The sequence below is a fragment of the Micropterus salmoides genome, unplaced genomic scaffold (assembly GCF_014851395.1).
Source record: "Micropterus salmoides isolate LMB-PRFRI ecotype aquatic unplaced genomic scaffold, ASM1485139v1 Ms_hic_scaffold_18, whole genome shotgun sequence".
In the NCBI taxonomy this organism is placed as follows: Eukaryota; Metazoa; Chordata; class Actinopteri; order Centrarchiformes; family Centrarchidae; genus Micropterus; species Micropterus salmoides.
The window spans coordinates 19,956,647-19,971,714 of record NW_024040928.1 but is presented as its reverse complement, the minus strand read 5'-3'; the positions used below and the strand labels follow the sequence as shown (position 1 = coordinate 19,971,714).

Below are 15,068 nucleotides of genomic sequence, written 5' to 3'. Positions count from 1 at the left end.
GAGAATGTACAGATAATGCTCAAAGGGCATTTGAGGAACAGATTCTTCGCAATCTTCAGACAGTCATTGTCTACAACAAAATTCATCATTGACATTGACAAAAACGTATATAGTATAGTAGCGGAGAAATCGATGAATACTAATTAAATATCCATCTTGCATTCTTTTTCAGGCTTTTGAAGCGCTTCAAAATGAAACAGCCCATCCAATTTTCATCAGTATATTTCAGGGTTTTGTCAAACTGTTTCATGATATTAACTCTCCTAAATCATCATCATTGTACATAACAAAAGAAAATGGGGCTCACTTTCCACCTTGCCCAAATGACATAGCTCACACACTGTTTCCCTCCTGAATATATTTGAATTACTAGCTCTCAGCTGTGCAACTGTGCGGCCTATCTTTTGTTTGGTATGGACTTTATTTTTGGCAAGATACTATTCAAACCTCAATAAAAGCTTACATTAGAAGACAAATTATTGCAATTTCTCAGTTTTTGTGGGTTGGCATGTATTCATCTCTTTACATAAATGTACATAAAAATGTATACAGCATTTTAGTTTACTAAAGTTCCAAAAGAGCAAGAAAACGCATCAAAAAAGGGAGCTGTCTAGGAATATTACAGGTTGTCTTTTAGTTGGAATGACCACAGTATTACTTCAGAAGAATCCATCATTGTAACATTAACTTTAAATGTCAGCATTAACGGAATGATCCTGTAACCTGCATCTTGATCTGATAAGGTCAATACAAGCAGTGGTGTAAAAGCTAAGGTGAGGTGATCACCAAGTCCATGAAAGTGTCCAGACAACCATGGGGGTTTATTAAATAATCCACAAGCGCTTTTCCTCTTGACGTTATAGATGTATAACTGTATTTAATCTGCCATTTAAGACGCAGCACTTATCCCTGAGAAATTCAAGGAGCGATTCATTTCCTCATGACTGTTTATGCTTGGTCTATTACCAGTCGAGAGGAAATGTCATCAATAAGCCATATAATTTATCAATAGTCTTCAACCCTACTCTTGTAGATCCCTCTGGACATAAATAGCTGGGGGAAAAAAATAACTAGACTATACTGTAACTGGTGTTCCAAGCGTGCTCCTATTACACCATCCATGGGTTTTATCCATCACGTTTATTGTAAAATGATCAATAACCAAAATTCCAACTCCCCCTGAAGCGTTTCTGGTTTAGCCTGGAAAATCATCATGATTATCACTGACAAAATAATTTTATTTGAGCTCTGACACTGTACATTTCTCTCAGGTAACTATAATTGGGTACACTCTGGGAATCCCTGATGTCATCATGGGCATCACTTTTCTGGCAGCAGGCACCAGTGTCCCAGACTGCATAGCCAGTCTCATTGTGGCTCGGCAAGGTACACATTTCCCTCTGAAACATTTTTGGATTGAGCAGTTTTGTGGATTTATTATATACACGTGGATGTTGCAGCTATGTGGTACACATTTGATACCACTAGTACAAAGAAACATCCTTTTTTTAATTTTTTTTTTTATAATTCGATTATATCAAACTTTGACAATCCCTATTGGTTAGTTGGGTGAGTCATTGGAATAAAGAGACACATCAAATATAGATGCATTTGTGGTATACCTTTAGCTATAATTGATCAAATCTTACTGACATCCAGATCTACAAATGGGTGCACTTACTAACACACTAACAGACTAGTGTGCAGATGTTTGTCTCCTAACTGCATAGAAAAGAGTTTAGCAAGTACAGAATACAACAAGATAAAATAGTGCAGAGCTGTTTGTTGACATTACAGTGTAGCCCTGCGTCACTGCCTTCTGAGCTATATAAGATTAGAAACTACAGAACAGCAAAATATTCATCTTTAGTCAGAAATAAAGTGGTTTATTTGACACGATGGTCTATATGGAAAAACTCTATCCCTTGTTTAAAGTTATAGTTTCTTTTTTAATAACTTCATTTTGTTTTATTGCAGGTTTGGGAGACATGGCTGTGTCCAACACTATTGGCAGTAATGTGTTTGATATTCTAGTGGGACTTGGTGTTCCCTGGGCGATCCAGACTATGTGTGTCAGCTATGGATCGGAGGTAAGGAGCTAGTTTTTCTTTACAAATAAACTCAGATCTTATCATTTCTGTATTTTTGTGTGTAAGAAACAACTTAAATCCTCCTCCTTATCTCTGGTATTGACCAATGCAGATAAATTGTTCTCTCTGTCTTGTGTGTTGCAGGTGATGATTAACAGTCGGGGCCTGGTGTACTCAGTGGTGCTTCTGCTGGGCTCGGTAGCCCTCACGGTGGGCAACAGTTTATGTTTACACTACACATGTTTACCACTTCCAGAAAGATAACGTGCTATGTAAACTTTCATTTATTTCACCTTAGCAGTCTGCCAAAATCTGTTTACGAACAAATTTGAGGGGAGGAATTGGCAATCAAGCTGCTAAACCTTCACCCATATTAGATGTACAAGGCCTAATTTAAACGTATGTTTCGACTTCAGTATGGCAAGGGCACTACTGCACTACTGGTTGCCACTGCTTTTCTGGCATATTAGCTGACTACTGTAATTTCCCATAGAGGTTAGCAAGTTAGTTTGCAGTTTACTGCATACAGCCTGTGGTGGCACATTAGTTGCCTGGCTTTCCAACAAATGCTGTTCTAATAAACTTATGACGTGTAAACAGGAACTAACTACATAACTTAAATGCCATACAATTTCTAATCAGTGGTGGATGAAGTATTCAGATCCTTAGTAAAAGTACAGTTACCTCACTGTAAAAATACTTTTACAAGTAAAAGTACTGCATTGAATGCTAATTAAAAGTATAATCATAAAAATTTACTTGAGGTATTAGAAGTACTCAAAGCAGAAAGAAAAATGTCCTGTGATCTTTTCTATTACAACATTAGAATATTATTACTCATGCATTAATGTAAATTATGCATTTTACTGTTGTAGTTGGTTGAGGTTGAACTATTGTATCAAACTGCAATTAATTATTTTCATTATGGATTCATCTGCTGATAATTTCCTCCCATTAATTGATTGTGAAAATTCTGAAAATAGTGAGCAATGTTATCACAATTGCCCAGAGCCCAAACTGATGCCTTTGCAATGCTTGTTTTGTCAGTTTAAACTTCCATGGACCCATGAAATGTTTGTACAATACTTAAACGATCATCAAAATAGTTGGCAATTAAGTTTCTGTCAATCAATATACTAGCTGTACTTATAAATGGGAGTAGTTTACAACATCTTAACATCTTATCTTAACATCTTACTTTAGAATGTAACTAGTAACTGAAGCTTTATGATGAGAAATGTAGTGAAGTAAAAAGTACAATATTTCCCTCTCTGATGTAGTGGATTAGAAGTAGCAGGTAGTAAGTGGCATGAAAAGAAAACACTCTAGTACCAATACCTCTGATTTGTAGTTAAGTACAGTACTTAAGTAAATGTACTTAGTTACTGTCCACCACTGATAATAATATACTGTTAAATATCTTGTAAGTTAATGTCTGTGGTCATTTTGTTCTGCTATAGGAGGTCAGAGGTCAGAGGAAGGAAGTCTGAGATGCGGCAGTCGGACCCTTTTGAAACAAACACTACATGTGTCTGTTTTCCGACCTCGCTGTCTCAAACACACTCAGATCAGTCTTGTGCTAGCTACAGATACTAGGAATGATGGACACACTTCTGTAGTGTAATCAGTGATCAAAGGAGGAGGCAAAATGCCTCTTGTGGGTTACAGTTTTAGGATGAGATTTGCATGTAATGTGTAATGGCTGTACTGTTAAGATATACAATATTCAGTCCTTTCAGTGTTACTCTGTATTTGTATATGTGCAGGTGCTGGGAATCCACTTGAATAAATGGAAGCTGGACGTGAAGCTGGGCTTGTACGCCCTGATCTTGTACGCTATCTTCCTCTGCTTCTCCGTCATGATCGAGTACAACGTCTTCACCTTTGTCAACCTGCCCATGTGCATGGAAGACTAGAGCACAGCAGCATGCCTCGGATATCAGAACCTCAACGATTCCTACCAACCCAAAAATCTTTTCAATAACACTGGGCCTATCTGCAGATTTCCTTTTTCCTCCTCCCTTGCGCTTTCTCTGTAATTCTTTAGTCCCAAATCATGAATCTCATTTCCTCAAGAGGCAGTACATGCTGTAATAGTGAACTCTATTCTATGTGTCTAATTTGTCCTCTTGTCACACAGTGCCAGTCCTTAATGCCCATTATTTCGGGCATTGCCTGTTATTGCAGTAAAATCCTTATTTTCTCTTAGCGCCTGTTAACTTTCTACCCATCTAGCATGCCTTTTTAGATGTCGGGGACCTCCAGAATCATAAGTGCCCCTGTTTCTTGGTGTCTGTTTCCACATTGTAGATTTCCACACACCATTTACAAAGCCTTTTCACAAACCAAACCAGAGTCTGAAGAGCAAAAAAAAAAATCAATGACTCCAACCAAAACCCTCCACGTAGAGAGAACTCTCCTTGAAGTGATTCCCAAAAGAACTATAGTTACCCCAGCACCCAAAGAGAATAGTACACTCCTTTTTCCCTCTCTACCCCCTGGAGGAGGGCTTTGTCCTTGGCAGCTCCCCTCCTCCAGCATGGACCCAAATCCCCTGGCATGGCCTTTGGCATCAGGGAGCAGATACTGTTAGCGCTTCTCTTCACTCATCCTCCGCAGTTCTTCTCAACCCTCAACTGCTTGATCAAATCTGCTTTGTTTTCTTAAAAAAAGAAGACATTTTGTCAGGACACTTTGTCAAGATGTGTCACAGTCAGATCAGATGACTGTGAGGGTGTTATGCATATGCAGCACGGCACAATGTAAACTTGTAAACACTTTTTTTTGTATTTATTTTTTCAAAACAAGGTTTTAAATATAAAACGGAAGAGAAATACAGAGGAGAGCTTGTTGCAAATATAGGACATTGCCTGTTTTTCACTGAAACAAATTGCACATGGAAATGCTTTTCCTGCTTTGTGCTGTGAGGAGATTTGACCACTTAGAGGGGGGATCTAGCTGATGGTGGCGACTCCCCATCAGCGTTATTTTCATTCAGTGATGGGTCTGCCCACGTTTTCCCTCTGCACAACTTTGGAAACCAAAAGTGGCTCCAGATCTGTGGGAAGTTGTTTGTTTTTTTTTGTTTTTTTGCCATCATCTGGTGACCTGTTCTCATCTTAAAACAGCAGCAGAATGGAGGTAGTTGTTTAGGAAATGCAAAGAAACCAGACTGTTCTCAACACTGTCTGCTATAACACCCTCTGACCAGTAGGGGGTACTGCAGCCCCTCTACCCAGGGCAGGGGTGCAAACCACAGCCATCGGTTATCAGGGAAACTAGAAGACGGACAACTCCAGGAGGTGGCAATAGTGATGGTTTCTTGATTTGGTGTAGATATTGCACTTTAACAGCTGTCCTCTCATTCTGAATCAACTAGTGCTTCCTCCTGTGCGTGAGTCTTTTCAGTTTATATGTGACTGAATGTGTGTGAGTGACAGAACAGTGTGTGTGTGCGCTCCTTATGGGCGCACTCTACGTTTCTCACACCGGGCTCTAGACTCTGGAACAGACTGGAACCTCTAACACCATGAGCACACCCACCTCTGTCTGCAGTGCATGCTGGGACACTAAACGCAGCTCCAGCACAGCAAAAGGCTGAGGGCTTATGGGCGTCTCCATGGAAACTGCCCGACCCACTTTACAAAAATCGGCAGCTACGAGCTACACTGCAATCCAGACATTTGACATCATGCAAAAATGCCTATGGAGGAGTCCACAAGTGAGGTGCAGAGACTAAAAACGGAAATGTGTGTGGGGAGTGTTTAAGTGTTTAAAATATTCCTCTGCCGCACTGTTGGCAGCAGGCACTTGTATATGCAATCTCAGTTTAAAGAATTCTATGTGACAGAAGGCCCCTGCAAGGTTGCCATATAAAGACGGGGGATCCCATGGAGATGTGACGTTGGTTTGTCTACTAGTGCTTGATGTGTGAGCTCACAGTTGTGCGTTTGTGACAGGAACGCAGCCCAAAGGATGGATGTTTCTGGAACTGTGACTTTTGAGGGAAGTCTGATTTCTCCTCCTCCACTCTCTCCTCCTTTTCCCTCTTTCTCCACTGTTGTCTACTCTTGCACATGGGCATTACCTCTCCACCAACCCCAGCTGAAGGAGCAGAGGGGCAGCAGGAAATGCATAGATGAATGGATGGCTTTACTCCACCGCCCTCGGGACATTTTCAAAGGAACTGGATGAGGGCAGACTTTAAGGAACTAAAAAAAAAAAAAAAATTGGACCCCCTTAAGCTGCTACTCTATCACGGTTCGATTGGCTGCTTTAACTGGATGGAGGTGACCACACAGGGCCTACAGACTCCTCCATACACCCACTGACATCCTTGTACACAACCCCTTCAACCTTTTTAGTGGGTCTTCTGTACATACAGGACAGAATTTTTTGATGCTTTTTGTGAGGAAGGCACGTCTGTACTGCACTTGAGTTGATTCCGAATGTGCAGTGGTACTTTTTGTTGTTGCTCTGTGTGGTCATGTCCCGGTTTCCAGGTTTGAGTGGTAACATCACGGCAGGGGGGGAGAGAAATGGTGATCCCATTTCTGTCCTCATCTTGACACAGTATGTGTTCTTACCGGTTGTCTGACTCGCATCTTTGTTACCAAGTCACTTTTTGAATGAGGGGGAGAAAAAATAAGTATTCAGATACATGCTTGTCGTAGCTCTGCATAAATCCAGATTGAATGGAAATCCTGTGTACAAACTAAGCGCACACATTTAGAGAAAACACATAGAAATGGCAATTGATCACGAGAAGACTGGTATGTATTTCCTGATTGAATGCGACCTGATGCACTGTGAGCTCAATGTGACGTGGGAGTTGTTTGTCAAGAATAATAAATGATCAAAAAATATATTTAATGTAAAGTTAGTTACTATAACATTACTGAGGACATATGTATAACTTATATGAATGTATTGTCTTGCTATACTGGACATATCCAATCAATGCATTTTACTGTAAAGCAATAATGTGAAGAAAAAAATAAAATGGCAAAGTAATTCCTGTACATTTGTCTCAAGTTCTTGGATTGTTTGTGAAATGCATAAATTAAATGAAGCCATTTGTACATGTATCTGTTGCTTGTGCTGTTTTGTTTTTCACAGCATGTACCGATGTTTTAAAAAGATTAGATGGGCTCTTTTACTCCATAGTTTGGGTAGGTTCCCAAGGGTGGGAGTACTGTATACTCAATTACTGAGATTAAGATCTTACATTAGAAAAAGCTATATTTTTTGCCAAAGGAGTAGTTTTGATATTTAAAGTACATTCTGCTAGTAATACTTACATACTTAAATGGGTTCTCCAGCAATTTAATAGTACAGTTCCATACATTTGGGGGTAGGTGGGGCTTATGAGAGATTATGAAAGGAATGGTCAAAATAGAAGCAGCGGGGGCCATGATACCTTAGTATGAGTCGAGCTTAAACACTGGATCCACTTCCCATAATGCAACTTTGTAACTTCAAACCTTAGGTCTTTCCAGAAACACCCATGTATGACAATTGTCATACAACTGTCTTGAAAGGCTGTGTAGTAGCCTACTCCACATGACCAATAAATTGAACATGTGTAAAATTGATGGAGTGGCTCTCTTGAGTTGGATTTTAAGCACATCTTTTTACTTGTAATGGGAGTATTTTGAAATAGTTCTATTGGTAATGATTGTTTCCCACTCATTTAATTAATGTATTGCTTAAAATGCTATTTTTCCGAAGGTATACATAACTTGTTATCTCTACTAAAATGGTCTTTTCTGTTTATTCTACTTCATTACTGTAGGATTTAATTAACAAGAACTGACAAAACTGGAGGAAAATTTCAGACTTGCTGACTCAGTTTTTTTGTTTTTTTTCCCTTAAACTAAAATGACACAGTGCAGCTTTCACAGTTGATATGAGCAGTTTAAGATATGTGAGATATCTTTCTTGGTGAAATGACCCTTAAGGTAAAGTTAATGATTTTAATGTACTCCTCATGGCTACTCTGTTGCGCCAGCAGTGATTAAAGCACTTTTTAAGAATAGTAGTTTATGCCCCCTCAAAAAATTATATATTCTGGCCATCTCATCCTTTTTTAAATGCTGCTGGCCATGCTTTTATTCACTAAAAAATTTACTGATAATTTAATTAAAGTTCCAGCATTTTCCAATCAAGTCAGCTGTGCATAAATTCAGTCAACACCCAAAGTAATACCATGCAACAATACTCTTCACTAATTTTTGAGATATGTGTGAGATTAGGTAGCAAATAAATCATCTGCTATCAGTTGAAGCAACCCTGAAAAGATCTAAATGACTCCCACTTACGATTCAGACATTGCTGCAATTGCATGTGAATGAAGAATAATGATTTATTGGTCCTTACTGGAAACTTGTCTTGTGCGATAATCAAGCTGAAGTGCCCTGTACTCAGCCAGACAGGGTGATTGCAAACAATTTGTTATTTATAGTGACGGCTGACAACATGTGAAGAGTCCATTGAGGGGCGAGTGATAGGGAAAATTCATGGTTTGATTTCATCTTGCCTCCATCAATCTTGACTTTTAGTTATTGGCACCAGTAGGTGGCAATGTTGCAACAGGAGTCATAGTGTCATAGACCAACTTTGTAATAGCTCAGGAGGAAATGAAAATTGAGCTCCTTTACCCAAGTGAATAAGACTCGGGCAGTCAAATATCAAGCTGTGACTGGAATGAATGCTTTCTATATGATTTCCTGAACAAAAAAAACATTGGCTACTGTACATCATTTGTTAAAGATGTCTATGGCCTTCATCAACCAGCAGACAGGCAGCCATCTGGTGAGACCAGCATGGCCTGTGCAGGCTACTGGTGCTCCTCCCTAATGAGCCACCCTTTTGGCTACCGTGCTGCAGTTAACAAGCTTCTCTGTCAGCCGTGATCTTGTGCACTGACGAGTTCCCTCTCTTCCCCCTAACAAGCCTGTTTGGGCAGCTACTGCGTGTCTCCCGTGAACGGCGGCTTAGCTCCCCTACACCATTTGTTGTGCCACATTTAGAGACAAGGCCCACGCGTCCTGGTCTCGACTTATACAGCACCGTAATCCTGCTTTTGAAAAGTTGTTTATCTGTTCACCCTACCGCCTCCACAGTTACAGTTTGGGGACATTTTCTCTCCTTGTTTGTGCCTTGCCAGTATTTTTGACTCCGCTCTGCTGTTTGGGTAAATTGTTGTGCTGCAGTGATGGATGGTGAGCAAACTGGGTTGCTGCAGTCCCTCAAAAGGGCTTCATGAGCTACTGAATACACAGCGTTGTGTGTCGCCCCTGTGTCCATAACTACTGGGCTGGTTTGGCTTCCTCTGTAGCATACTGACATTAGCAAGTAAACTCTGCATCATTTTTGTTTGAAGTGTTAGATCACCCATATTACACTGTTACTCACTGTTATTTGTCCATGCAGATAGTTTTGCTTTTGAGATATTGTCTCTGAGAGCTCTGCCTCCAGTGGGAAATCGTTGTGGTGCTCACAGCAAAGAAAAAAAAAAACATAAAAAAATTCAACAGCATCATCTCTTTCCAGAAACAATATCCTGGTTATGCAAGATAATCCAGAGACTTCACCATGAATAGTTTTCACTGGAACTACTTTTTACTAAAAAATTGTTTTGATAAAAAATGTTGACAGAAAGTAATTTGGATTTTGGTGTAATCTATCTCCCAGGAAGTAGTGTTTGTTAAAGCAGTGGATCTCAGTCCTTTCATGTCTTGTTCCTTCTTAAAAATAAAGCCCTTACCACCCTTTATCACAGATTGCAAATGTCACTGGGTGTTGGTCAGTTCCTCCTCAGACTGTTTTGTTTGTTTTAGGTACCTTCAGATGTAAAATGTCACTATTGTTTTTTACCTTACCTTTTACCTTTACTTCTTTCCCTACATATTTAACCCATTGATGCCATACGTGCTATTAGCTCTTACTAGTATTTCCTGCAGCTCTTACTAGTATCTATTGTCACTTGTAGATGTCTTGCTATATTGATGCTTTGTTGATGCTTATATGTTGTTCCTCAAATGTAAGTCGCTTTCGATAAAAGCATCTGCCAAATGAGTAAACGTAAAATTAATCCAGTAATTCCCGAATAAATGATTTGAAAAAAAATCTGAAAACTACACATTATTCTAAGCTGTGCTAAATCTAGCAGTAACATATATTTTTCTGCTTTCTGTTTACCCAAGAGCTCTCAGATTTATCTTGCAGCCCCCATGGGGGTGTCCTTCCAAAAGCCTGCGTCAAAAACACACCATTTTAAATGACAAAACCATTTCAACGAGTGATTCACAATACAAATTTTATGCATCAGGACAGCATGTTGTGGGGTTATGTGGTGTTTTTGTTGTTTGTATTATTATAATGGGATGCTGAATTAGGTAGGTCATCTGGAAGAGAAGTGAACTTTTTTTTTCTGTTTGATTGTAGTGAACTAACCCTCTAGTTCATGATGTTTTCCAAAGCACTGTACAGCATTCAAATAGAAACAATTTAACACATGAACAATAACTGCGCATCAGCAACATTTTAAAGGCAATTTTGGGAACTTATCTCAACACTTGCTTCTTTTTAGTGGTTTTCTTTGCATCCACACCCAGAAACTCTTTTTGAATCTGTGGCTCACCTTTTTTATTCAGCAGTCAAAACACAAAATCTACTGGCCGAGTCCATTAAGTCCATTGAGTCTCTAAGCTAACAGTCCACAATCCTTAAGTGGTACATTGCTATCATATACTCAATTACCACCATGTGACCTTTCCCTGGTATTTAAATCATCTGCAAACTTTAAAACGAGATCAAATTAAAATAAACTGAATGATGATGAGGACAGTGACATTATCAGAGCCGTAATCTGTGGTCACTGACTTTTTTGGGTCTTTTTTTTAGCAACCCAGCCAACAATAAAGCCCCTTTTAAAACAGCACAGAAATCAAGCCATAAACTCAGAGGACAGCCAGCTGTTTTCACAACTGCATGACTGCAATGCTTGCTCAACTTTCATTTATGCATCTGTTTATGACAGCTCCCACAGTCTGTTCCCCTGTGCGTTGTGGCTCAGTGATTAATCCATTCGGCACACGGTGTACAGTTCATGAAGAACACAATACCTTCTTATCTATGTATGTATGAATATGAGGTGTAGTCAGCCCTGGTGAAGCTGGCAGTGTGCAATGGAGACTGATAGTTCTGATAAGACCAGCTGAGAAAAAATAATGGTGAGTCATGCACTGAGCCCTTTAATCAAGGTTAAAGTTAGCATGTGTAGTGTTCCATAGATCACTGAGTGCTATGGACTTTTGTTAGGCTATTCTACAGACCTCTATCATCGCAAGAACACATTAGTACTGGAACGAGTCCAAGGTTTACATTTATTGTAGTCTGAAATGACATTCACACTCAGAATTAAATCAAATTTTAAATCAAAACAGTAAAGCTGACTCAGATACATTGCTTGGTTTTCAGTAGAAGCCATGGTCATAATTCAATGTATTGTTATCCATAGTTGAAATGGGTTGCTCCCCCTTTGTTAGTGAATTATATGTAATGTTATAGGAAAATGATTAAATCATTAAATCAGTGCTATTTTATTTGTGTGCGGGTGTGCTGTTAATCTGTTTCAGCACCAAGATATACAGACAGAGGGAAAACTTGATAAAAGAGGAGAATGCAAATGCTTCTGTGCACTAAACTTCATTGAATGGTTTGGTGAGTATGGAAATGACGTGAATAAAATGAATTGGCCGTTACAGTCACCAGATCTCAATCCAGTTCAACACCTATGGAAGATTTTGGACCAATGTGTAAGACAAAGTTCTCCACAACCATCTCTAATATTAAATGATACAATGATACAATATAAAGTTTCTTCTTCAAATCTATTTATGCGATGTCTGATACTCTGATGCTATATTTCCTACTATATGCTGCATTCAGGTCTCTCTTGCAGAAGATCTCATCATTACCTGATTACATAAATCTGTTGTATGTGCCCCACTTGGCAGCGCAATAATGTGTAAATTCAACACTGACATATTGGTAAAATTGGTGCGGGGGGGGGGACTGAGAACACAGATATACTAAAATTAATAGCCATGGATGCTGGGAGGGGCCCATCGAGAATGCCTATGTACAGAGCCCAGAATTTTGTGCTATGCCCCTGATTGTGGTAACAACAACATTTACCTATTTACACATCAAGCAACATAAGCATTCATTTGGAGTCATGTTTCTGGCCACTGGATAAATCTCAAAGTCTAACGAGTTTGCAAACACCAGGCCTAGAGCAATTATCATGGAGAGCTGTGAATATGCAAACACATGGCTGCAGAAATGTCATCATCCATAACACATTTTGTCTCACTAACCTTTAGAAACTTCTGGTAGGACTGAAGGTCATTATTGGTTGACCCAGCCTCTTGTGGACAATAAATGTGTTGCAGTTTTATGATAGAGGCACAGTCAAAGTGATTTCCATATAGATTACTGCACAACGTGCATAGTAAAGTTGAAGTGGCCAACAAAGTGATTACGGTATGAGAACAGAGAGACATTTACTAAAAAGGGTGAATCAGAGAGAGTAACCAGCAACTGAGTGGATAAACTCCCACAAGTCAGCAAATCCGAGGGTGGTCCAAAGAGAGAGTCTGAAACACTGGAAACACCACCTTCATCCGATTGTTTCTGATTAAATTTTGCAGAGACTAAGTGCTTCAGGAAGTCATGGATACACAGTAAATCAAAGGCAGAGAGAGAAAAAGCACATGTACCCACTTATTACGTATGGAGAGAGCACAATTACATTCCTGATTTGCAGCCCTGGTGATTTATAGATGAATCCCCCGCATCTTGGAAAGGCGATCTCTTGCAGAGGCAGCCACAGGTAATTTATTCTATTCCCAAGTTTGCCATTTACCGCCCCCCCACCCCCTTTCAACCACTTGCTCGGACGAGATTATTCAAACAATAGTGGCATTATGCTGTAAGCCTAACAATGAGCTGTGATCCAGACGACAACACAGATTTGATCACAGTCACAGACATAAAGGTTCTAAATATTACCAAGGACTGGTTTTGTGGCTCTTATTCATACAGGAGGACGTTTTTAATTAAATGTTGGACCTCCTTTCCCATTCTTTGAGTATTTTTTTTTTTTGCTGAGTCTACTGTTTAGACAGCATAAGAGAGATTTAATAATGTGAGTTGCAGAAAGCCAACCAAGCTATCAGCTATCAGCGTAGGCTACAAAGCCTCAAGACATTTTGTCACCTCACAATGCTGCGTCTGTTGTTCTGCTAGCGGTAAAACACGATACCGGTGTCATTTCAAGATTTAGAGTTATAGCTTATTTATATTTAACAAATCATTTTGTGGAGCACGAGGTGTGTAATTAGATTTTTTCCCCTAATCTACTTGTTTACGTTGCACCGAGTCAAACCTAGATTAACTGCTGTCCCCGCTAACAAGAACGTTCTAAATATAGACACCTGCATGACAGTAAAGTGTGTAAAGTGACAAGATTTTGAGGGATTACTTATTGCAGGAGAGTTATATGTCTTCCTGTGAGTGACGAATGACTGACAGTAAACAGTGTAATGGAATGTTTGCATTAATGTGAAAACAGAATGTTCTTCTACTGCTACATCCTGCTGCTCATCCTGCCCTGCGTTTCACTCAGTGAAATCAGCATGCAGGGGGAGAACGAATTTAGGCATAGTGAAAAAGCAGATTAACAGAAAATCTATTGTACCCCGGTGTCCAGCAGCAATGTAGTTATGCAACAGTGGATCCTAGGTTTGAGTCTAACCAAGGACTTTTGTTACAATTCAAACATTACGTACACAGTACAGTGCAAAATCATTAGGCTTTAATTGATAAATATAATCTATTATAATGTCTATTTTTTAAAGCAGTCTTACTTGAGTCAAGTAAACTCAGAAGTTTCTGTCAAGAAATGGAGATTTGAGTCCTGTGTGTAAAGTCAAAGGTGACATGTTTATGTTAAAAATTGTTTTGTAGATGACTTACGTAACCTACTTAAGGTCTGGTCCACCTGTCATTTTGGAAAAGGATCTTAGATGTTTTGTTTTGGGAGAACTGACAACTGTATGAGAGTGCATTGGAGGATCAGATCGGTTGTAAACAAGCCAAAAAGTCCATTATCTGAACCACTTTATTTGGAGGTAAAACTGAAAGTCAGGGCAACCAAAATATCAGTAATAATCCCTCGCTGCAGGGAAAAAGAAATGTGCATGTACTACTGTACTGTATCATCTCCTGATCACATGTTTATTTGCTCCGATCTTTTTTTTGTGATGTCTCCATGTAACCAGATCTCAGCAATTTACTTTGTGAGTTAAATGTTATTTGTATTGATAGGAATCATGAATCAAAAACTGTGAACCGGAACGATCCTGAATAACTGGAATTTAGGAAATATCTGGAATGAATGCCTTCTTTCTCTCTGTGTCTCTTTTACTATGTTCACACTCTCAAGTCTGTAATTAGGCCGCATGGTGGGGAGTTACTGTAAGATAGGAGCTGAAGTGAAAACAGACAACCAGAATGAACTGGATGTGCCCGGAGAGATATGCCTCAGAAATATTTAACACTCCACCGGCAAGATCAATCAATATATTTCTACAGAAGAGATTCTGAGAGAAGAGACTGGCAGTTTGTACAGACACCGTAAGCTCCAAACTGATCCTGCTCACCCAGTTAAGCGATTGGATGTTTGATGAGCTTGAAGCAACCATATAGTGGGCGTGAGAAATGATATCAGCACTTCACTGTGTATATTTAGTTTCTTGCGGTGCTGTACCTTACTGAACAAGGTTGTGTGAGTCTTCCTCTCTGTGCATTTTGCATATTTTGCTAAAAAACTTTACTTTGCGAGTAAGCAAATAAACTATAACTTTGGTCTTGTAGCAATTTGCCAGCCAAGCACAATTTTACCTGAAT

At 39.4% G+C, this 15,068-nt stretch overlaps 1 protein-coding gene across 3 annotated transcripts in view; it reads left to right on the top strand.

Moving 5' to 3' along the window:
* slc24a4b (solute carrier family 24 member 4b) overlaps positions 1 to 7,111 on the top strand; it is a 36,758-nt gene extending 29,647 nt beyond the window's left edge. For 2 of the 3 annotated variants that reach the window (XM_038726984.1, XM_038726983.1), the window contains exons 14-17: positions 1,272 to 1,386; positions 1,978 to 2,090; positions 2,235 to 2,300; positions 3,857 to 7,111. In XM_038726984.1, the coding sequence (XP_038582912.1) occupies positions 1,272 to 1,386; positions 1,978 to 2,090; positions 2,235 to 2,300; positions 3,857 to 4,006 (444 nt within the window). In that variant the 3' untranslated portion in view covers positions 4,007 to 7,111. Of the gene's footprint in view, positions 1 to 172; positions 477 to 1,271; positions 1,387 to 1,977; positions 2,091 to 2,234; positions 2,301 to 3,856 lie in introns of those variants that run through there. The other variant, XM_038726985.1, reaches the window with a different exon arrangement.
* The last annotated feature ends 7,957 nt before the right edge of the window (positions 7,112 to 15,068 follow it).